At 41.2% G+C, this 24,199-nt stretch overlaps 1 protein-coding gene across 3 annotated transcripts; it reads right to left on the reverse strand.

Moving 5' to 3' along the window:
• Positions 1-662: 662 nt before the first annotated feature.
• Positions 663-23,664, reverse strand: LOC308112249 (uncharacterized protein). 3 transcript variants are annotated; one of them, XM_080467612.1, is made up of 11 exons: positions 23,505-23,664; positions 14,707-14,841; positions 12,180-12,365; positions 11,857-12,028; positions 11,040-11,219; positions 10,823-10,945; positions 10,022-10,155; positions 9,909-9,939; positions 9,713-9,815; positions 9,288-9,369; positions 663-9,189 (listed from the first exon to the last, which is right to left on the reverse strand). In XM_080467612.1, exons 2-11 carry the CDS (start codon positions 14,839-14,841, stop codon positions 2,347-2,349), a joined length of 7,989 nt encoding a protein of 2,662 aa, XP_080323738.1. In that variant the 5' UTR covers positions 23,505-23,664; the 3' UTR covers positions 663-2,346. The 3 variants fall into 3 exon arrangements, with proteins under 3 accessions (XP_080323738.1, XP_080323739.1, XP_080323740.1); XM_080467613.1 differs by having other exon boundaries at positions 23,320-23,627; XM_080467614.1 differs by having other exon boundaries at positions 14,707-14,860; positions 23,501-23,622.
• Positions 23,665-24,199: the final 535 nt, after the last annotated feature.

A 24,199-nucleotide genomic window follows, 5' to 3' on the forward strand; every position in this document is an offset into this window, starting at 1 on the left:
AAGCATTTATATACCGGTTGGTATTTACTTTTATTAGTCCTTTATTGCAGTTTATTGGTGAATTTAGAGTTTTAACCTGCATTCATCAAATACGACAAAATGGATCTGAATGAGGAACAATGAAGAAAACCTTTATTGTGGTTAAAGAGAGAAGCTGCAGAGTCAAACTTCTTTTCTTGTATTTCAGCAGATTGAAAACTTTATGAGAAAAGCCTCAAGGTGCGAAGAAGTCCCAAAGTTTATGTTTATTTTTTTGGACATGGAATCACTGATAACAAGCATGAAAAGTTGTTATTTTATGCAGATATTAATTATTTTACATATGAAAAGGTAAAAAACAACAACTGTGAATTTAAAAATATAGTGAACTATTTCCAGTGTTTTTGGTTTTATCCTTGGTAAATTTACCTAATAAATAAATAAATAAAAATAACTAGGATTAATATTTTTACCTTTAATATATCTGGTTGGAAATCTAAATTAATAATACAAATTTTCATTTATTTGAGGATAAAAATACAGACGCGATATTTGCATTTCCTTGAGATACACCTCTGTGTGTTTTGTGTGTGCTGCATGTAAAAACCCGCAAAGAAATCAGATCACTTAATTTTTTTACACATTTTTGTTTAACTTTATTGTTTTTATTTTATTTTACAAATCCTCCCACAGCAGTTCAACATTCAGCTCCAGGGTCACTTTCCCATCCAACAGCTGGTGAAATACTGCTGTTGACTGACGCCACAGGGAAGAATAACTAATAAGACAGTTCACATAAGACAAAATTAAAAGTAAAATAATTGACCTTAAAATGAGTGTCGCTGCCCATCTTCTTTAACTGCAAGCTGCCTCAGCAAGCACAGACATCATCATATTCCATCGTGGAGTGAAGTTAATGCTACAACACGAAATGACCTGAAATACATAATCAACTGAGAAGTACACACGTTGATGGAGAATACTGGCAGCTGAAGTGATTATTACATATTGAACGCACATTATTAACACACAGCTGAAATCTTACAAATGCTAACAGGAAGTAAAAGTATATTTGAAAGGAAACGTCTGAATAATAAAACCAGGTGTTCTGATTTTCTGAAGGAAAAAAAACCAACATGTTTTATTTGCTTGATGTAAAAGTGTACAAATCCTGATGTGGCTCTTTCGCAGGATACGTCTGAACAATTTCACAGATTTATTTTTTTAAAAAAAGACAATCATTCTCTTTCACCTTGTCTGCCTGAGTGCCGTCTCGTGTCTACGTAAAAAAATACAAAGCTATTGCCGGGAGTTATGTTTAAACTCGATTTCTCCAAGAAAATACAGGGGGAAAAAAATATGTGTCATCTATGAAAACATGCCTCAAGTGCAGCTTCGGGTACAATAGATGCGACTTAAGTGCTTTAAATTCAACACGAGTCTATATACAGTCATTGCAAACATTAAGAAAATATCGTAAAGTGTAAGAAAGATGCTTTCAGAGAAGTAGTGTTGAGGCTGCGCAGTCTGTGTCCCGCAACGTGTTTGTGTCCAGATGAAATGAGTTGGCCTCGTTTGTGACTTTCTCTTTAATATTCGTACACAAACGTTCATCATGTCCTGCTGCCTTTGGTGTGTGTGTGTGTGTGTGTGTGTGTGTGTGTGTGTGTGTGTGTGTGTGTGTGTGTGTGTGTGTGTGTGTGTGTGTGTGTGTGTGTGTGTGTGTGTGTGTGTGTGTGTGTGTGTGTGCGTGTGTGTGTGTGCAAGTAAGATCTGCCTTGTCGTACATGATTCTCGGTGTCAGCTTGTGGTTTTAGGACAAAACTTGCAGTGAGTGAGGTGGTTAAGACTCTTAGGGTCGAATTCACTAACATCAACCTGATTCCGACAGATTCGTGTTTCACAATTTGACAATAGACTGAGGATAATAATCGACAACATGCACAAACATTTGTGCCAATGTAAAAAGTTTTTTTGGAGGTGAGGTGTAATTCACTCTTGCGGTGCATCTCGCACCCGTTGGGAAGCCCACATGACTTCATGTCTATCAGAATAATGTCGCTGTGACTTTATAATCTGGCTTACAAAACTGTGCCAAGATGTGAGTCATTGCAGTCGTTGTAGTTTTGGGGGTTCATGAGGGCTGTGGCCATTTCCAGTCTCGGCTCAGGCTGAGCAGGAGGTAGGATACACAAACACATTGGACAGGTTGATGGTAAATGAAGCACAAGAAATGCCATTAAAGTCATGTTCTGTCAACACACAATTATTATGTACAGTATTCCAAATATACAATGGCACTACCCACGGAAATCTCGCCGTGACGCCAGAACAGGTAGTCCTGCCAACCGCAGCATCCCGAACCTCCTAAACTTTGCTGCGACGCTTGGACTTGTGAACTGGCGTTACCTCGGTGCTTCTCCGTTTGCGGAGTCTTCTCTGTGACGCTGGAGGACCCGTTTCCTCATCAGACGAGGACTCCTCTGCCTTTTCTCCTTGGGCACTGTGACGTTTGGATTTCGACCTGGGTGTGATTATTATTGAAGGAATGGACCTTCCTCTTAGAATTCTTTTTGTGATCACGGTAGGCTCAACCTCTTCCTCTGATGAATCTGTTTGAACCTCTTTGTCTGTATCTAAAGTTAAATTTAGGACGTCTCCTTGTTTGCTAGGATTCTCTACCGTGTCCGTGTTTTGATCTTGATTGATTTTCTCGAGTTCTGCTGCTTGTTCATCAACAGACTGGTCATTCATTTCTTCTTGGACAGGTTCAGTTGTCTCTTCCACTATAAGACTTTCGATTGGCTTTTCCTCACTGGGAACTGTACCCACTTCTGTACTGGATGACTCTTCAGCTGTTTCACTATCTGGGGTCTTTTCTGGAACTTCTGCACATGACTCTAGAACAGCAGATTGGCCCTCCTCTACTGAGTTTTGCTTTGTGAGGGAAACGACAGCGACGGCTTCGAGAAGTTCTGTCTGAAGTGGTGGCTCTGCGCTATCGTCCCGCCCCTCTGGAACGATAGGTTGTCCCTCTTCTTCTCGACCCGTCAGGGATATCACTGCCACGGCCACGACGTGTTCCATTTCACTGTCTTCTTTTGGAGATTCACTCTCCTTTTCATTTCTGTCTTCAACATCATGAGCACCAGTTTTTTGGGTTTCGGCTGTTTGGGTTTGCGCTACTTGGATATCTTCATCAGTAGAAGGTTTTCCTTTCTCTTCCTCTTCCTGAAGCTGAGTCCGGGCTCTCTTGGATTTACGTCTGATGGCAGCAGAGGCGGATTTCCTTCCCTTTCTCTGAGTTCTTGTTACCACCGGTGGTTCTTCTGCCGCACTTTGGTCTGAGGCCGCCTCTTGCTCATCTGCTTCTATAACTGCTGGCTGTTCCTCTTCTAAAATCTTTTGCTCTGAGAGAGAAACATCTGGCAACTCTGTTACTTGTTCTGTCTCAACTTCTGGCTCTCTATCATCTTGTTCTTGACCAGCAGGTGTTTCATCCTCTTTCTTCTCTTCAACCTTTTCGTCACTAGTTTCTTGTTCTTCAGATTCTTCAGGTATTGTCTTGGTTTCCTCTGCTTCTGTATTTTCATCAGCAGTAGTTTCTTCTTCGTTCTCGTCCTCTGACTGATGCTTTGCACTGGCTCTCTTAGATTTACGTCTCGGTGAGACAGAAGTTGTCTTTCTCTTCCTCAGAGGTCTAGTGATGACCACAGGTGGTACTTCTTCACTTTGCTCATCGCCAGCCTCTTCTTGTGTTTCATTAGTTTCTTCTTCCTCGACAGGAGGTTCTCCCACATCAACATTAGTTTTGTTTTCGACAGTCTCACTGACAGAGGTGTTTTCTTGTTCTTCTGCACATATCTCTGGAACAGCAGCTTTTTCTTCTTCCACTGTCTTTTGCTCTGTGAGAGAAACATCTGTCACTTCTGCTTCTTGTTCTGTCTCAACTTCAGACTCCTTATCCTCTTCTTGATGACCAGTAGATGTTTCTTCCTCTTTCTTCTCCTCAACCTTTTCGTCGCTGGTTTCTTGTTCTTCAGATTCTTCAGGTGTTGTCTTGGTTTCCTCTGCTTCTGTCTCTTCATCAGGAGTGGTTTCTTCTTCGTTCTCCTCCTCTGCCTGATGCTGTGTACGGCCTCTCTTGGATTTACGTCTGGGTGCAGCAGGAGCAGATTTCCTTCCCCTCCTCAGAGTTCTAGTTACGACCAGTGGCTCTTCTTCTGCTGCACTTTGTTCACCAGCAGCTTCTTGTTCATCAGTGTCTATAACTGCTGGCTGTTCCTCCTCGACTGTCTCTTGTTCTGTGAGGGAAACATCTGGAACCTCTTGTTCTGTCTCAGTTTCTAGCTCTTCTTTTTGTGCAGCAGGTGTTTCTTCTCCATCCTTCCCCTCAACCTTTTCGTCGCTGGTTTCCTGTTCTTCAGATTCTTCAGGCGTTGCCGTGATTTCCTCTGCTTGTGTCTCTTCATCAGGAGTGATTTCTTCTTCGTTCTCCTCCTCTGTCTGACGCTGTGTACGGCCTCTCTTGGATTTACGTCTGGGTGTGGCAGGAGCAGGTTTCCTTCCATGCCGCAGAGTTCTTGTGACGACCGCAGGTTCCTCTTCTGTGCTTTGTTCGCTAGCAGCATCTTCCTCAACAGGAAGTTGTCCCACATCAGTATTAGTTGTGTCTTCGACACTCACAGTGACAGAAGTGTTTTGCTGTTCTCCACATGTCTCCAAAACAGCAGATTTTGCTTCTCCTCCTGTTTTTTGCTCTGTGAGGGAAACATCTGTCAGAGCTTCTGCTTTTTCAATCTCCCTTTCTGGCTCTGCATTGCCTTCTTCCTGAGCAGCCGCTGTCTCTTGCTCATTCTTGATTTCAACCTTCTCGTTACTGGTTTCCTGTTCTTCAGATTCTTCAGGTGCTGCTTTGGATTCCTCTGCTTGTGTCTCTTCGGGAGGACAGATATCTTCTTTCTCGTCCTCTGGCTGACGCTGCATACGGCCTCTCTTAGATTTGCGTCTGGGTGTGGCAGGGGCAGATTTTCTTCCTTTCCTCAGCGTTCTCGTGATCACAACAGGTTCTTCTTCTTCACTTTGCTCACCTGCAACCTCTTTTTCCGTTTCATTTGTTGCCTCTTCCTCCACAATAGAAACCTGCATGACATCAGCATTAAGTTTGTCTTCAACATTCTTGACAACAGAGGTGCTCTCTTGCTCTTCTGCACTTGTCTGTGAAACAGCAGATTCGTCCTCTTCCACGGGCTTTTGCTCTGCCAGGGAAACATCTGCCTCATCTTTATCTTCTTTCGCTGCCTCTTCGGTGCTCCCGGTGTCTTGTATTCTGACGGTATCTTGCGCTTCGTCTTCAGTCCGTTCCTCGTCAGTCTCAATCATTTTTGTTTCCAGGGACGAATCCACACTGGGCTTTTCTGCAACGGACTCTACTGGTTCAGTTGGTTCTTCTCCCTGCTCTGCAATGTCTTCTTCAAGTACAGTCTGACCGGCATCTGCTGTTTGCTTGACAACTTCAGGTTGACTTTTACTCATGTCCACTAACACAACACAAAGTCTTTGAAGGTGAGGGAGCTGGGATGCCACGTCCTTACTTGGTTGCTCTTCAGAGGGTGAAGGCAGTGCCGCTTCTTCGCTCAGTGAAACAATGTCAGAAATGGTTGTTTCTTCAACAGTCTCACTGACAGAGGTGTTTTCTTGTTCTTCTGCACATATCTCTAGAACAGCAGCTTTTTCTTCTTCCACTGTCTTTTGCTCTGTAAGAGAAACATCTGTCACTTCTGCTTCTTGTTCTGTCTCAACGTCTGACTCTTTATCCTTGTCTTGATGACCAGTAGATGTTTCTTCCTCTTTCTTCTCCTCAACCTTTTCGTCGCTGGTTTCTTGTTCTTCAGATTCTTCAGGTGTTGTCTTGGTTTCCTCTGCTTCTGTCTCTTCATCAGGAGTGGTTTCTTCTTCGTTCTCCTCCTCTGCCTGATGCTGTGTACGGCCTCTCTTGGATTTACGTCTGGGTGCAGCAGGAGCAGATTTCCTTCCCCTCCTCAGAGTTCTAGTTACGACCAGTGGCTCTTCTTCTGCTGCACTTTGTTCACCAGCAGCTTCTTGTTCATCAGTGTCTATAACTGCTGGCTGTTCCTCCTCGACTGTCTCTTGCTCTGTGAGGGAAACATCTGGAACCTCTTCTACTTGTTTTGTCTCAACTTCTGGCTCTCTATCACCTTGTTCTTGTGCAGCAGGTGTTTCTTCCTCTTTCTTCTCTTCAACCTTTTTGTCACTAGTTTCTTGTTCTTCAGATTCTTCAGGTATTGTCTTGGTTTCTTCTGCTTCTGTATTTTCATCAGCAGTAGTTTCTTCTTCGTTCTCGTCCTCTGACTGACGCTTTGCACTGGCTCTCTTAGATTTACGTCTCGGTGAGACAGAAGTTGTCTTTCTCTTCCTCAGAGTTCTAGTGATGACCACAGGTGGTACTTCTTCACTTTGCTCATCGCCAGCCTCTTCTTGTGTTTCATTAGTTTCGTCTTCCTCGACAGGAGGTTCTCCCACATCAACATTAGTTTTGTTTTCAACAGTCTCACTGACAGAGGTGTTTTCTTGTTCTTCTGCACATATCTCTGGAACAGCAGCCTTTTCTTTTTCCACTGTCTTTTGCTCTGTGAGAGAAACATCTGGAACCTCTTCTACTTGTTTAGTCTCAACTTCTGGCTCTTTATCATCTTCTTGATGACCAGTAGATGTTTCTTCCTCTTCCTCTTTCTTCTCTTCAACCTTTTCGTCACTAGTTTCTTGTTCTTCAGATTCTTCAGGTGTTGTCTTGGTTTCCTCTGCTTCTGTATTTTCATCAGCAGTAGTTTCTTCTTCGTTCTCGTCCTCTGACTGACGCTTTGCACTGGCTTTCTTAGATTTACGTCTTGGTGAGACAGAAGTTGTCTTTCTCTTCCTCAGAGTTCTTGTGACCACAGGTTCTTGTTGGTCACTTTGCTCATCAGAAGCCTCTTCTTGTGTTTCATTAGTGGCATCTTCCTCAACGGGAACTTGTCCCACATCAGTATTAGTTGTTTCTTTAACAGTCTCACTGACAGAGGTGTTTTCTTGTTCTTCTGCACACGACTCTAAAACAACACATTTTTCTTCTTCCACTGTCTTTTGTTCTGTGAGAGAAACCTCTGTCACTTCTGTTCCTTGTTCTGTCTCAACTTCAGACTCCTTATCCTCTTCTTGATGACCAGTAGATGTTTCTTCCTCTTTCTTCTCCTCAACCTTTTCGTAGCTGGTTTCTTGTTCTTCAGATTCTTCAGGTGTTGTCTTGGTTTCCTCTGCTTCTGTCTCTTCATCAGGAGTGGTTTCTTCTTCGTTCTCCTCCTCTGCCTGATGCTGTGTACGGCCTCTCTTGGATTTACGTCTGGGTGCAGCAGGAGCAGATTTCCTTCCCCTCCTCAGAGTTCTAGTTACGACCAGTGGCTCTTCTTCTGCTGCACTTTGTTCACCAGCAGCTTCTTGTTCATCAGTGTCTATAACTGCTGGCTGTTCCTCCTCGACTGTCTCTTGCTCTGTGAGGGAAACATCTGGAACCTCTTCTACTTGTTTTGTCTCAACTTCTGGCTCTCTATCACCTTGTTCTTGTGCAGCAGGTGTTTCATCCTCTTTCTTCTCTTCAACCTTTTTGTCACTAGTTTCTTGTTCTTCAGATTCTTCGGGTATTGTCTTGGTTTCTTCTGCTTCTGTATTTTCATCGGCAGTAGTTTCTTCTTCGTTCTCTTCCTCTGGCTGCCGCTTTGCACTGGCTCTCTTAGATTTACGTCTCGGTGAGACAGAAGTTGTCTTTCTCTTCCTCAGAGTTCTTGTAACTACCACAGGTTCTTGTTCTGTTTCACTTTGCTCAGCCGGAGCCTCTTCTTGCTTTTTATTAGTTTCATCTTCCTCGACAGGAAGTTCTCCCACATCGACATTGCTTCCTTCCATTTTGTCCTCATCTGCAAGAGTAGATTCTTCTACAGATTTCTCCTGGTCAATCTCTCCCTTCTCTGCCACAGGTTCTGCATTTTCCGCACAATAAGTTTCATTTGTTTGTTCTCCTGATGGCTGGATCTCTTCCTTTTCTTTGGAGTCACAGTCTTCATCTTCATTTGAGTTTTTCACGCTGAGCTCATGGCTCGTCTTTATGTCGACTAAAACCACACTGGTTTTCAGGAGCTTGGTGGCTGCGGAGTCGCTTCCATCCTCATGTGGCTCCACTGCTGCGCCAACCTCAGCCGGACTGGCACCATCTTCTACGGTTTCTGAAGTTGCAGCAACACTTGCAGCCTCTTCCTTTTCACCAGTTTCTATCAATGATACATCTTCTGTTTCCTCCACTGGTGCTTCTCCCATTGGAGATGTGACTTCTTTAATGTCAGGTATTTCTGTTGACTTCTCTTCCATTTTTTTATCCTCTTCTATCTCTGCTTGGTGACTTTCTTCCAGTTGTTTGTCTGTTGCTTGACTTTCAGAGCATCGTTCTTCTGGTACAGCTTCTTCTGTGTGCTGATTCTCGTCATCACAGGCTTCCTGTGTTTCCTGGGTTACTAATGTTTCTGCCGCGTCTTGTTTTGGTTCGGTCTCGGATTCACTGATTACTTTTTCATCCTCGATTCCCTTTGTCTCTGCTGTATCTGCAAGCTCTGGTGAACTCTCCTTTTCTTGAAGCTTGTGTGGCTCTTCAGCTTCCTCAAGAACGTCTTCATGAACAGACTTTTTTTGTTTGGTATGTTTCTTCTTGGGTGTGGGGGTGATTTCAACGGTTCTTCTTCTCAAAACTCTTCCTACATCTGACTCTGGTTCTTTGGTGAGACGTTCAGATCTTCTTCTCCTGGGGGTTTTACTCTCCACCTCTTTTTTAGCTTTTACCACAGTAATTGTCTGTGTGGCTTCACCGTCTTCTGAGTCTTGCTGCGCATCTCTTTCTTCTGAATTTGAATCAGCCACAGTGGTTTGAGTTTCCTTTCCTACTGTTTCCAGGTTTACCTCTTCGTCATGACCAGTCTCTTCCTCTGCCTCTTGAGTTTCTGACGCTACATTCTCAACCGTGATCACGTGAAGACAGGCGTCGTCTTGTGCCTGAGCCTCAGTTGTACTCGCTGGTGTATCATCAGCCTCCTCGCGGTCTTGTGAATCTACAACAGTGTCGGGGGTTTCTTCACCAGCTGCTTTTTCATCAACAAAATTTGATATAACCTGAAAAATAAATTGGGGAAAAAACAATCAAGTTACTCAGTTTCAGTTTTATTTACAAAGGAAAACAAAGAAACTAGAATTTACGTATGTACACACACCTCCGTTTCTGAAGCATCGTGCAGTTCTGTCTTTTGTTCCACACAAACTTCTCTGGGAGTTTCTGCTTCAATGTCTTCGATTCTGAAATGTCAGATGTCATTTTAAACGTCACAGAGAGAATAAGAATTGGTAATAACTGTTTACGGAGTTGAAACACTTATGTACCCTTTTTAAATAGAAAAAAATGATGCTATTTCATAAATTACATTTTAAAACGACTTCAGTTCCAGGTTTTGTTTTGGATGAGCAGACCAGAGCGTGGATCAATAGTTATTTTTATTTTTGGTTGCATTGTTTGAGTCAATCTGTTGTTTTTCTATTAACTTAGTTAGTTTTGCCACCAAAACAATGTGAAGTCAACTTTTTGCTTTTTGCTTTAAGAGTTGGAATGATGAGAAAATACATTTTTCTAACGTATACAGACCTGATAACCTTTTCTGACTGGTCTTCCATGGCTTTTTCTTCAATCTTCCTTCGTTTTGAACCACTACTCCTCCCGCGAGTGACAACAGGCACGTCATCGGTCGCTGCAACGGTTACAATCATCACAACACGTCATTCAGGAACTTTTTTCATTGATACACAATGAAAGTGTAAACATACAATCACGAAACACTCACCTTTGGAAATTGTCAGCACCGTGACTTCCTCCTACAAAATCACAACGATAAGATAAAATTTACACATTCATGTGATTAAATCAGTGTATTTCTTACGAAAAAGAAAGACGTACGATGGTTTCAACGGTGCACTGCATAGATCGGGCCTTTTCTCTTTGTGTGGTGATCGCTTCCATCACCACATCTTTGTCAGTCACTTCAACAGTCACATGGGATTCCTCCGTGAATGCGAGGGTCTTGGAAACAACTGCGAAACAGAAAACAAGAAGATACTGTTATGACGCTTAAATATACAACCTACACAGTCCACATGAACATTTCTTCGGTTAAAGTTTTCTGCAGAGAGCCGAGTGAAGGAAACAGGCCTGGAGTTTGTAAAAAATTATCTTAAGAAATCAGAGTTCAGGTGTCACAGTAACAAGACTCAACAACAACAAATGACCTATAAAATCTCAAATGAACTCATTTTGTTCAGGTAATTGTAGAGAGGAGGGATGCAGCGATACTGATATGGGTATCTTGTATCGAGTTTGATATTTCACAGAGTACTCGTTCTCGTAAAAGATCTCTGATATCCGCAGCAGATAGATGAGAGGACGAGCAATGTCACTGGTTTGGGAATTAATGAGAATGACAAACATAAGACAATGAAAATTATGTTCCGCAAAAATATCAAGAGGAGGAGAAAAATAGTTTGTACAAAAACCAGCAACTTAATCACCAGCAGAGTTTGCCCCATGTTGCTCATTAAATTAAGAAGTCTTGTCAATGGTAAACATGTCGCCACCAGCAGGCTGATGTCAATTTTATTGCTAGATTTATATCTGAAAAAGTCGATATTAAAAGGTTAAATCGATTCCCCTCACTGGTTTATGTTTATCTTGAGAGTACATGTAGTCTTTGTGTTTTCTTACCGCTCAGATTCATGGCCTGGATCTTGTTGGCGATGTTGCGCCTGTGTTTGAGCCCCCCATTGGCCTCCACCTCCCACAGCAGGTCTGTGTCTTCTGGATTCTGACACAGGTACTTCTCACACACTTCACAGCAAAGACAAGCATTAAACATGCGCACACGATTCTTCTTCTTTTCTTTTTTTTATCACTTATCAACATAATGTACGCATGAGGTTACCTTTATACATAGACTTTGTGAGGGGGTACCGCAGCCCCAGACAGTCGTCGTCGAAACTCTGCACAAAGTCCTCCAACATCTGGAGGCCGAAGCCTTTTCCACGCTGACTCTTCCTCACAAATAACGAGTCCATCACAGGCAGCTCGTAGCTTCTGGATGAGAATGAATTACAAAGGGTCCCTGGAAGAATAAAAAAAGAAAAAGTAAACTTGACACATGTTGTGAAGAGTATTAATGACAAGTGGAAGTACAAATAAAGCTGAAAGATGGAACATTTAATGAAATGTACAAATGTGTTTTATACAGTTGAAGCTCTTACGTTTTTATGACTATATTTGACTCCTCTTTAATGAAATATGCCACTCTTGTACTTCAGCAGCGTTTACGCTGATACGGTTGTTGAGGATTGTGATTAAAGTGTTGTAAATTTTTACTGTTTTCTGGGCATTTTCATTTTTGTTGACTGTTTTAAATAGAAATCCGTCACCAGAAACATACAAATTTGATAAAATAAGTTATTGCCTTTGGTTCTGCTCTCATTTTGTGATCTTGTTGACAACACACAGCCAGAATAAAAACAGCAGGTTTAATTTAGTGCTCAATCATGCCAATGTATTGTGGGTTTATATATTCGGTTATCTTGATAGCCATGTTGAATGTGCCTAGATGTCCTTTCTTATAGAGACACCCGTAACACCCAATAATGCAATAATGGCTAATAATGTCATCATTTTGGCCATTATAAATACGTAATCCAGGCGATAACATAATAACTGTGGGAAACATGTCTTTAACATCTCACGCACACGCACACTACCTGAGGGTTTGACTGAGTAGAAGCCAACGGCTTCTCCGTTTTTCCAGAGAATTTTTGCATAGTCGTTTTCTCCATGGCACAGGAAGGGAAGCTCGTCTGAGCTCATCTCCTTGGCTCTGTAGATGATCCGATTGAGGATGTATAAAACTATTCTCTCCCCGGGGGTTTGCACCTGAAGAATATCCACAGTTCTCAAACATTCTTAAAGTGACGAGACACAAACACCTGTTCTCAACACATAAGACAGATGACATGTGGATGGGGCTGTGGATCTGAATTTTGACAAGAGTGGACCGACTGTTTGGTGAAATATGTTCTCGTACCTCCATGACTCCATCCCGAGCAGGGTCCGATGACTTGAGAATGTCTGCCAATGGCCACCAGCGGTCCAACAGGTACAAAGCAACTGTGGTGAGAGGGTCGCTGGGCGGGAAGAGGCCCAGCAGCTTGTGTTTGTCACTGGAGCCATACAGGGGGGTGTAGCCTGCACTGCCGATGTCTATGGTTACCTGAAGGGCAGACATACACTTCAGAAACATAATCACAGAAGGTTTCAGTCTGCGCCTTAACCCTTTATCAGCCAAGTACAAACATAAGGCCATTTTCACACGACCCCGACATCGAGTAGTTAACAGGACAACTGGATCGCAAAAGCTTTTGTTAGGTTCAGTAAGAATTGAAATACAAGGTCATTTTGGCACTTTTTTAAAGATTTAAAAAGATTAATGTTATATAACAAACAAATATATCCAGTTAGACAGTCCCGTAATAACACCCGCAAAATTCAAACGGATATCAATGAGTGCCCTATAAAGGGTTAATGAGTGGACGTAGCCTCGATTGGAAAAACTTCACACCCTGTTTTATCACTTAAAATCAAACCAACAAGAAAAATAAAGTCCCTAAAAGCATGACGAGGCAGAATTTGTTCAGGTCGTTTTTGGGGGCAATAGAAAATGACTTGTATGTGAGGTTTATTTGTGTCTGCATATTGATATTTTTGTGCGTTTAATTGTTTGTGAGTCTGTAATGAGACCACTTGCAGACAGGACAGCTTTTGTACAGTGAAATCGGTAGGCTTTCACATGTAAAACACAATTCGTTCACTTTTCAGGCTGCATGCGTTTTATTCTGCACCGTGTCTCCTTTGCTTGGCAGCTCAGGGTTAAAGATTTAAAGAAAAATAAGTAGCACAGTTGTACAGTTCAGTGATTTCAAACAGAATTGGACGGGCCCTGGTTTGACAAAACTGAGCCTCCAAGTCTAGACTGGGAGCAAAAAAATAAATAAATCCAGTTATGGATGAATCTATCCAAAGTACACTTGTAAAACATTTACAGGTCCTGAATTTTGAAACACGTAAACTCATTTTGTATTTTTTTTTTTTTTTATTAAATCAGATATGTTGAAATGCCATGAAAACTATACAGTGTGAGTTAAATTCTATCTGAAATATGAAAGCATCAGATGAAAACATTTAGAAAATAATTGTAATCGTCATGATATTTAATTAGTACTTGTATCGGTACTCGTTAATGGCAAGAAGCTAAAAGTTAATACTTGTACTTGTCCTTTAAAAAAGTGGTATTGGCACATTCCTTGTCATTTTGTCTGGCGTGCAAATAACACTTCCATATATTTAGTGGAAATTTCAGGGAGGGGCTGCAGAGCCACATGCGTGGCTCCAGGGCAAAGTTAATACTTGAGTACTTTTTAGTCTGAAGCCAGGAGGTGGCAGTGTGGTCAGTCTGCTGCCATTTTTAGATCCAAACACTGAAGCAGAAAGGCACTAATGTGGTTGATGGACGCAGAGTGAAAGGGAATTCCAGACTGAATAACAAAAGGTATGATAGTCCATTTTCTTAAATCTTTGTTCAGGCACAAAGCATGTCAAGACACACCGAGCGCAGCGTGTATTCTGTGTAAAGTAAAGTTGCAAAAGTACTTAGAAGATGAGAGGTGGGTAAGTTGGAACCTGTGTGAAGGGAGGGCCTCTTAAAGCTCTTTGAATGAACTGAATGAAAAGTGCTCGATAAATAAAGGTTGATCGACTGATGTGATTTTTATCATATTGAGGAAGTGTGAAGGAACGAAGCCAGCAAATTTGAATTGAACCACATTTCATTTTTTAAATTATATTTTCATATTCATACAAGAAAATATGTTTGTTAAAGTTAAATGGAGAATTTTGGATTTTAATCCCTGAGCTAGATTCAGTCTTTGGCAATATGTATAAAATGAATGTTGAAATTGCAATGACAATACATTTGTGATGTATCGTGCAGCCCTAACTTTAGGGCTTTACCCTACACTCTCTGATAGAAGCTAAATTTCATGAGTAATTTCACGCAAGATGAAGCCGGTGCTTGGAAACATGCTGAAATGATGAGAACAAGCCGTCATCTTAGTTACATTGACGTGATTCAGATAAAATGAAGTAAACCCATCCAGACAGGAATTCTGCTGACTTTGAAGCGCGTTTTCAAAATAAGCGGTGATTGTTAAACAGTTCTATGTCTTTGTCCCGACTATTTATCAGTGTTTCCTGAGTTCAGCTCTCTGTCTGTTTCCCCTCCTTTTGTGCATGACTGGGGGGATACTTCTGCAACCTCTGGCTCGCTAACGTTTGATTTCATTCATATGTGGTAAAAATCTACTGCGTTCACAGATCACAAACTGAAATACTAATCAAACCATCGAGTGGCTTGATTTCTTTCTGGTGCTCGGCCAAAATGACCTCAACTTATTCTCAAACTTGCAATAGGTACGAATGCAGGATGGGTCACGTTTGTTGAGCACAACTGAAAGATATTGGAAAGTGTGACAATGACAACCGGCGTGGCATCTCACCTTGGTGGATCCAGAGATGGTGAGCTGTTCAGGAGAATCAGGGTCGCTGTAGACGAGGCTGTTCATGTAGTGGTGGGCGGATCGTTCCAGGTCTGCCTGGCTGACGCCGGCCAGGAGGTCTATCGGGAACTTCATCTGTGAATGACACGCAGCCCTGAGCGGTGAGAGGAGGCAGAGGCACGACCCTCAGTGATAAACGCAATGCTACGCCTCTCAATGTGGTAGCAATGTGATAAAGTCTGCAAATTAAAGTGATGGTGAGCAGGCTAAATAAATGACGCTCACCACGATAACAGAACCAGAGTTCGGGTTGCGAGGGCAGGACGCACACTAGGACAGGTCGCCAGTCCATCACAGGACAAATACACAGAGACAGACAACCACATTCACACCACTGGGTCACCAATGAACCACACATGCACATTTTGGACGTTCCATCCATATTCTATTATAAATAAGACAAGAAGAGTTCTGCTTTTTTCTTGCCTAAAGATGTAAACGGTCATGAACTCAACTCTGGCTCAGTGTTTGAGTTCGGTGGGCTCAGGGGCTCGATCAGTTTGGTTGAAATGAACGACCAGCGGTGGTGAGCGTTGGAAGCTCATCGTGTATCTGCTGAGGTCAGGTGGCCCAGCTGCCATGTTACGTAAGGCGCTGCAGGGTTTAAGCACGACAAGGTGAAGGGATTTGTAGACCGCTGGTGACTATAACAAGCAGAGTCACTCACCCAGCTCACGTCTCCCTGTTTCCACACAAATACCATCATGACAAAGCAGCCAGTCGAGCTGTGCAATAAACAATAGCTTCTGGAAGCCATTTAGATTGAAACCAGATTTAAACGTCTGGACAGTGACACAAAGTGAAATGACGTATTGTGAACTGGTGAGGCTGGAAAGTTCTCCAATGGTATCTATGGTCAATATATTTACAGCTTAAGGAGATGATTAACTAATGAAGGTGCGTTTTCACTTGTCTTCTTTATGTTAAACATAATCCCGGATTAGCCAACAGGGGCTAATCCTTGGTGATCTCTGGTGGCCGCTTGCGCGTGGGAAGACTGAAGGAAACTGATAGTTCAAAGTTGTGTCATTTCAAGAATGTCGAGTTTTATTTACAGATTATTATTATTATCCTCATGCCTAAAAATCACAAGCAGTCTTGTAGATTATGTGCTCTTTCTACTTTATGTAGCATGCCACTTTATGGACTATAATTTATTTTATCGGTTACTCTTTTTTTGGCTTGCTTTGCTCTGTTTTTATGTTATGTTATGTTATGTTATGTTATGTTATGTTATGTTATGTTTTTCCCACATCTCCTTTGTGGCTTTTATCATAGGATCTTTGTTGTGTCTCAAATCATGACTTTGTCAGGGTTCATCTACTTAAATTGTGTTTTTTGTTCCTCCAAATCCCATGATTTATCTGCTGCAATGTCCAACTCAAGAAAGCGATTGACAAAGTTTCCTGCAGGTCGTTCTTATTTTAACAAAAACTCTTTTGAATACTCCTTTTTGAACATAATGTCACTCATAATATTGCAATTTAGTCCATTTGTATACAGGATCTTAGTAAATCAATCCCAAAGTGAACTTTAATATCTGGATTACACCAACGTTTCTAAACAAATAGAAATACTTCTAAGAAGGAATCGCTGAAAATATGTTGTATGAAGTATTTCATGTGTTGAAAACAATTAACAATACCAGAATGTGGAGTTCTCATTGCACATTCTTCATTGAAGCACCAAAAAAGGAACGATCACCTGTATCTTGGCAAAATGACAAAATGCGGACGATGAATAAAAACAGATGCCAAAGGTATTGTTCTGAAATCCCTTAAACATGCACTGAATTATATTCTTTAAATTGAACTCGAGAAATCATCCAAGATGCAGACTGATACCTGACCAAATATTCTACTGACAGATTAAAAAAAAAAAAAAAGTTCTGTGTTGTTTGAATGACAAACAAGTATCTAGTAAGTGTTTAGTAAACCCAAACGTTAAAACAAAACAAAAAAAAGGCCTGGGTGGGGGTAACTTGTTATTTTGGCCCCCGGTTGAGCAAAGCAGGATTGAATTATGTGAAAGTAGGCCACTGATGTCTTCGCCTCCGGGAGAGCAGAGGGGAAACAAGGAGAGTCAGTTCGACGGGAGTCCCTGGATTTATGATCTACACATCCAACATACAGCCTCCTTCCACCAGACCCCAGCAGCTGTGTGCTCACACCAGGTTGTCAGGAGACGCTCAGATTCCAGCCTTCAGTTTCCAGTTGGCTCTGCTCTCCTGTTCAGACAACTGGAGCCCGCTCGGCAGGAGACATCACTCCTCAACACCGCAAAACAGAAATGTGACCGTCTCAGCACTTTGTCAAGTGGCGGGAAGAGTAAAGCATTTTAAAGACTTCAGACAAACCTTTTTTCGTATGGACAACATTTGAGGGCTGGACGTTTTTGTAAGAATGGCAGTCATTTTGAAATTTAGCAATAAATACCAATACTGTGAGGGTGAAATAGTAAAAACATGCATACGGGTTACAGAAATCATGTGCTGAGAAGCATCAGGCAACATTAACTAGAGGAGAACCAATGTTTCAGAGGGAATTTAAAAGCCAAACAAATTTGAATAATTTTTTGCATTTTTAGTTGTGATAACATCAACAGAGATAATACTTCACTGGCATGCTTCTGTGAGAGATCAGAACACAATCAAACAAACGCCTGAACCTGAAGACGGCCCGAAATCATTAACAGAGGCGAGGTCGAGAGTTTTAGAGCAGCTCATGGTGCAAAGAAAAACATCCAACTGCCAAAACTACCAAGTCTCTCAGGTGAATACATGCATCAGCATTTCTTGTCTGCTTAAGTTCCAAACGATGTTTAGAACGAATGAAGTGAACAAGTTAATGTCTTTTTTTTTTTTTTTTTTTTTTTGCAAAAAGCAAAGAAAATGCAAAAAAAAACAAAAAAAAAACGAACAAGTTAATGTCAATAAGGAAAATCTGATCTATTCTAGACTCTAGAAGATTTTTATAACTTCAGCACAGGCAGAGCAAAGGAACCCCAACGATGCCCTCCCCACCCCACCCCCATCCGACCCCCTCCGAGAACCAAAAAATTATAACTAAACTAAGTGCCACCGCTAACTGAACACATGTGGACCATATGTGCAACAACCGACTTGTTTTGCTTTCAGAGTTTTAACAATGAAATCCTGTTTAATAGCACAGGAATGGAAACTGCCCCCGAATTCAGCTGGAACTTGAACAATAAGCCTTTCTAACGTTGTGACAACTTCAAAGTTGTCGCACATCACTGAAGACAAACACCATCATTGTGATTTAATGGCGTCTCTGAACTCCTTGCAAGACCAGTTTGTCGAAGCCTGAACATGTATGCAGGCGCTTTCAACTGAGCCTGGAGGCATCCGAGCGGGATTTCCTTTTGAACACATTAAACCTTGTTATCTCACACACTCTTTATTGCAGGAGTTCTCCAGCAAGTTTAAGGGGAAGACCTTAAACTGTCCCGCTCACAGTTTCAGTGTGGGAACTTCACATAGTCTAGATGTTACAGTACTGGATCCAGTGAGACAACTATGTGTGCAAAGTACAATTTCTGGATTACAATCTAATATCGTCCTGAAAAGGAAGCTGAATTTTACCTCTCAACATTTTATGTAGGGAACCTACTTCAACATTTTAGGAAAAATCTAAGAATCAATTAGTTTGGGATGAACAGAATATTTCAACAGAAGATGAACAACATGTGTAGAGGCAATGTCCTGCACGAAGGACTGAAGCCCAACAACATATTTATCTCTAAATTGTCCCAGTATTCTTCAGATTTCATTGGCTCTTTGATACGTTTGAAGTCTAAACTAGAGACGTCCACGCAGCCCCTCAGCATGATGGTGCCTCCACCATGTTTTATCTGTTGTGTAGTGTTGTTTTCTTCCAGCAGAGTATTGCGTCACACTGCCTCGCTTGGTCTCATGTTTGGTTTCTGTTATAGTTGTTCCAGCAATAGCCTGAAGATTTTAACACAATCCACGTAAAAATAAAAAAATGTATAAATATATAAATATAAGTTTTGGAAACGTGGAGTCAATTTTAAAATGAAGATAGCACATTTGATAAATTTGTACATATAGTTTTGCTACATTGACCAAAACTGCAACTGTGAGTTTTTTGTTTTTTTAAACTATAATTAAGAACTCTTGTTATTTTATTGGTTTCTTTTTGCTGTTTTAAAAGATTTTGGCACTTTTTAACCTGTTTCTGCCATTTTCAAAAGACTTTTTAGCCATGTTTAGCTTAATTAGAATGTACACCTTTTCCTTTGTTTTATATGTTGTAGCAGTTTTAGCACCTTAAGTTTAAGCCGTTTAAGCCATTATAGCTATTTTATTTAAAAAAAATTTAATCCATGTTTATAAAAAAAAAAGAATTTCCCTTTTATCTTTCCACCAAATACACCAACATTGACTGGGAAGGTGGTGATCATCATAATTGCCTTTCTTAAATATAATGTTCATATTGATATTGATCATATCTGTACCGGTATATAGAAGCTCTCAGCTTCTGATTCATGTGCCAAAGATTTGAATCGTCTTCACACAGAAAGTTGTTCCTGTGGCATCAGAGCATTTTGAGCCACACAAAGGGTGTGTTTGTGTGAACGGTCTTCATTCTAAACACCTTCAGGGGCTTTTAAATGGTAAACAAGCTCAATGTTATCCTGTGTCCACACAGATGGAGTTCTGGGACCTGAAAACTCTGGTGCGTAATAAAATGATAACGACCCCCAAGGTTCTTGGAACTCCGGAAACGTCCACCAGTCTTAAAATTTCTATTTGACCCCGGACATTCAGAACACCTGTGGGCTCCATTCCCTGAATGCATCGACCGCTTTTACTGCTTCAGCTTCAACTTTCGGTTCATCTGAATTTATCGCAGAGCCAAACTGGAGCAGCTTCTTCCTTCTTTGTGAGCCAAATGAATAGAAATCATTGAGCTTTTCTTTTCAGGTTGTATCATCTGCGTCAACTCCAGAGCCATTCAAGGACAGTTGTGTTACTCATCCGCATTTTCCAAAAGCTCAGAGTCGTGCTTTTAAAACCAAGAAAAATGTGCCTCAGGCAGAGGCTTTTGCCTTTGAAAACACTGAAGACTTCAACACTGACAGCTGAATTTATAACAAAATACGATGACAAACGTTTTTTTTTAAATGGTTTTCATAACGACTCAACTTATTTGTTGTCATATAACTCTAGCATGAGGATTTATTTTCATTATATGGCTGTAGAAATGTCCAAAAACCTGCAATGAGTGAAGGGTTTTGCCATATTTTCCAAAATGTCTTCATCATCAAAACACAATATTAATGTGGTGGGGTTTTTTTTTTGTCCCTGCATGTTATAAATGACATGCTGGTGACTCTTGTCTGTATTTGGATCTTCACTCTTCTCAATGTCTCTGCTTTCTGGAAATGTTTGTGTTTTCTATACCCCAGAACTGCATGATGTATAGCAATATATACTATATATCTACTGCAAAAACCCATCGGGTTTGCAACAATCCATGTTTCCATGCACTGAGCGATCATGCTCTGCACGTCAATATCTTCAGTACTGCTGCGCTCGATTGTACTCACAGCAAATCAAATTTTACTTAGTTATTTCAAGTGAATACCACAAAAATGAGTGAAAATGGCTTAAAACAACAAATTCAACTTCTGAAAATCTCCCAGCATGAACTGACTCACATTTGATTGAACAGATGTGAAAACAAGCAGTTTCATCTGTTTAAAAATTGGGTCCAAGTAGAGAATGAGCACTGTTGTTTAAAAGTATAAATCCCAAAGCACAATGACATCATCATATACTTTTGTTTTATCACAAGTCCTATTGTGATCAAAACGATTGCATATTGTATCTTTAACTAATATCCTCCACAATACGCTATAAACAACACATGAACAACTAGTGGAACACATTCCTGTAGTTTATCCACAGGCGCATTTACAATAGGTGATTGTGTGATATGACACTCATTCCAAGCACATTTGAACCATTGGTTGATTGAAATTGCAGCAAATTACTAAATTAATGAATTACAGTTTATTAAATTTCCATAAATCTCTGTGGTGGAAGAGGTCAGTCACAATCAGGAATGTTCATGATGTAACCCTCACTGCACTCATTTGATGTTGCTCAAAGCAGGTGTCAAACACCATTTTTGTTCCTGGGCCACATTCAGCCCAATTTCATTTTGAGTGGGCTGGACCGGCAAAACAGTGTCATATTAACCCATAACATTAAACTTAAAAGTTTTTCGTTGCTGTGGCGCAGAGAATACATGATGACCATGTCTATATTTTCACAAAGAAACAACAACTACTACTGAAAATCACTACAACTTCAACATTAAGCGAATTTCAATGATGCAAAATAAAGTGAAATAAGCAAAAACAAAATCACTTCTATAGCTGTTGTATTTAGGTTGTTTTTACAAACTCCCTCTAACAGCATGGCTTTGTTTTACGGCAGCATCACTGATATCTCATATCACAAATTCACTTGGTGGTTTGGCTGGATTAGAGCCTCTTGTGGGCCAGTTTTTGCCCCACAGGCCTTATGTTTGACACCCTTGACACCTCTTTTTCGCTCCGTCAGAGACGATAACGCCACGCATCACCACAATAGCATCACATAATCTATTTCCACTTCAAATCACATAAAGGTTAAAAACCTGAAAACTCAGTGTACTATGAAGCAAAACGCTAACCTTTATGGCGAAGTTCCTCATACTTCAGCGGCATTTAAAATACAAGAAAGTTATTAGAGATTGTGATTTATCGAATAATACATACAATTCCTTTAATAGACAATGAATATTTTGACTGTTTTTCTGAGCTTTTTTCCATTTCTCTAGGCTGGTCCAAACTAAAAATTCAGTTTCGCCACCAAATAAACACCCACAGTCACAATATCGTGATGAAAATGTCCTAAACATGCCATGAATGATCTAAAAGTCCTGATCAGGTGAAGCATGAACACCAAATCCTGTCAACGGGAACAGAATTCGATTCATCCATCATTTATTGAGAAGTCATTAACATTATTTATTCAGTCATGAATACCTAAAGAATCAAAACGTTACATAAGATTCATCTGACTCACCCACAGCATCGTAACATGTTTTCAATCGCGCCACTAATAACTAGAAATAATGCAACACAACCCCCCCTCCAGAGTGTTGTGTTGTGCTTCATACATCATGGATGATGACTAAGGCCAACAAAAGCCACATGGACAGCAGCCGCACACATTCATAATATTTCATACCCCGTCCCTCAGTGACACACAGGCTGTCACTGAGCATCACCAGCCGAGCGGATAGGCCGGCCTTTCCTTTGTCAGAGCAGAAAAAAAACAGCCTGGCAGCTGACTGGGTGTTGTGGGAAAGCAGGCCGAGTCCTCCCTTGGGGCAGGGAGTAGTGAATACCTCACATTCACCTATAAACCACACTCCATACTGTTGTTTTCATATGAAAGCTCCACACTGAAAACTGTCCAAGCGATGCAAATAAAACGCTGCTCCATAACGACTTTATGCAACATTTCCCCAACTCAGGAAGGCTGCAGGGCTTGCAACATCTAAAAAATTCATTGGAAGTGACGCTCCCCCCTGGGAAACTCGTACCAGAAAGGCTTTATGACAATGCAACAATAGACATTTGGAGGGTTTTTTTATTAGCTCGGGCAAGAAAAAGCTACCAAAACTATACAACACCAGCAAACTATCGCACAAGAAGGGCACATTGTGCACATTGTGCACAGTGTGGGTTGTGGCCTTTTAACTTGTGGTAGGTACATGATGTTCCCATATAGGGTACATGGAAACATGTGTGCTCACAGGCACTGCCTTTACATATAGTTCATATTGAGAGTGTAAACACTGAAATCTGCAAGCCACATGCATCCAAAGACTTTTATATAAGAAGGGGAAATAGGGTCAATAAATATCATATGCTTTAGATAACTTGTTGGTGGAGGTGGGGGGGGGGGGGGGGGGGGGGCTGATTTAGTTTAAACTGAGAGGGTATGAGAGATATGAGAAAAAATGTGGAGGGAAAACATTTCGAGCATCCAAAAAAGAGCGCTCAAGTTAAAAGGAACAAAGCGTACCAAAGTAAGAGGAAGGGAGGGGGGCGTGTGTGAGGGGAGACTGTGTGTGTGTGTGTGAGCGAAATAAATTATTCGCACGGGTGTGTGTGGTGTGTGTTACACGTATGACGTCACGACGAGTGAAAGCAGTGAAAACAACGCAAAGTCAATTAACGACCAATTAATATCAAACCGAAGAGGAAGTTAATAAGAGTAGTAAGAAAAATGCAAACCAGAATATCTAAACCACGTCGTGTAAAGTCAACAGGAAGCCAGGGGAAATGTAATAAAGCAGAAGTATAAATGTAGGAGAAAGCGTTGAATCTTGAACATTTTGTTCCCCTTGTTTTTTTAAAAAACTGAGGAAAAAACCAAAATGCGTAATTACGCGGAGCTGTTCGGAGCGGCCAGGTGCAGCAGCAGCAGACCCTTCATGTACTCACGGCTCTATATTTACTGCTCTGCCTGGTTTCCACTCCAGCAGATGATGTTGTCGTGTGTGCCTCCTTAATCCTTTTTTAAATTTTTTTTTAAAATAAGCAGGGTAGAAAGTCCCTGTATCAGAACGCGCAGCGCGCTGCACGCGCAGCTGAGCGCAGGGAATCACTGGGAATCATCACGCACTCACCTCCGCTCCTCAAGCGACGCTATTCTCCCCCTTTTTAAAATAAAAAAAATAATCTTAGAAACTCTCAGTGTTCACAGTACATTTCATAAGCACGCACACAGGGGGTTTATTATGCTCCGAGGTGCGCCGCGCTGCGCATGCGCGTACTCAGATTCAGGCCACCAATCATGTGCGGGGGCTCCGCCGTGCACTGAGCTTACATAACAGAGGACTAATCCACTGTAACACCGAGAGGCAGAGTGTGGAGAGAGTTTTCATCCGCTCAGCATCCTCCTCATGCTTGTTTTCGGTCTGTCTGTGGCAGGAACAAACTCCACACAGCAAGGCCCCGAACTCCAATAAACAGATACTGTGAATGAGTGCAATAACAAACATTTTTCCATCAGTTTGAGTGCAGATAAAATACATGTACATACTGAATCTATGCAGATTTTGCGGGTTATCAAAAGAATCTGTGATGAATGGCGGTGAAATTGAAATTGAATAATGAAGCCTGCGTTGCCTCTATTGGTTCTCAGAAACAGAACTTACAACGTCCCACATGTTTTAACTTGAAAGCACCTTAATTACAGTCCAGTATTTCCGATTAAACACTTCCATCTTTGACCACATGTCGTTTTCTCATTAAAATGCTTTAATAAAAATATATTTTTTCTTCTCTCCACTGATGAGTTATTTAATTTTTTCCTCTGTGT

This window comes from Lipophrys pholis (genome assembly GCF_963383615.2).
Source record: "Lipophrys pholis genome assembly, chromosome: 7".
NCBI lineage: Eukaryota > Metazoa > Chordata > Actinopteri > Blenniiformes > Blenniidae > Lipophrys > Lipophrys pholis.

What these genes read in the sequence shown, in the direction of transcription:
- LOC308112249 (XM_080467612.1), bottom strand. Translation starts at nt 14,841, where the DNA reads ATGAAGTTCCCGATAGACCTCCTGGCCGGCGTCAGCCAGGCAGACCTG. An exon ending in CCATCTCTGGATCCACCAAG is followed by an intron (nt 12,366 to 14,706) that starts GTGAGATGCCAC and finishes TCTGCCCTTCAG; the next exon opens with GTAACCATAGACATCGGCAG. An exon ending in CACAAAGTCTATGTATAAAG is followed by an intron (nt 10,946 to 11,039) that starts GTAACCTCATGC and finishes TTTGCTGTGAAG; the next exon opens with TGTGTGAGAAGTACCTGTGT.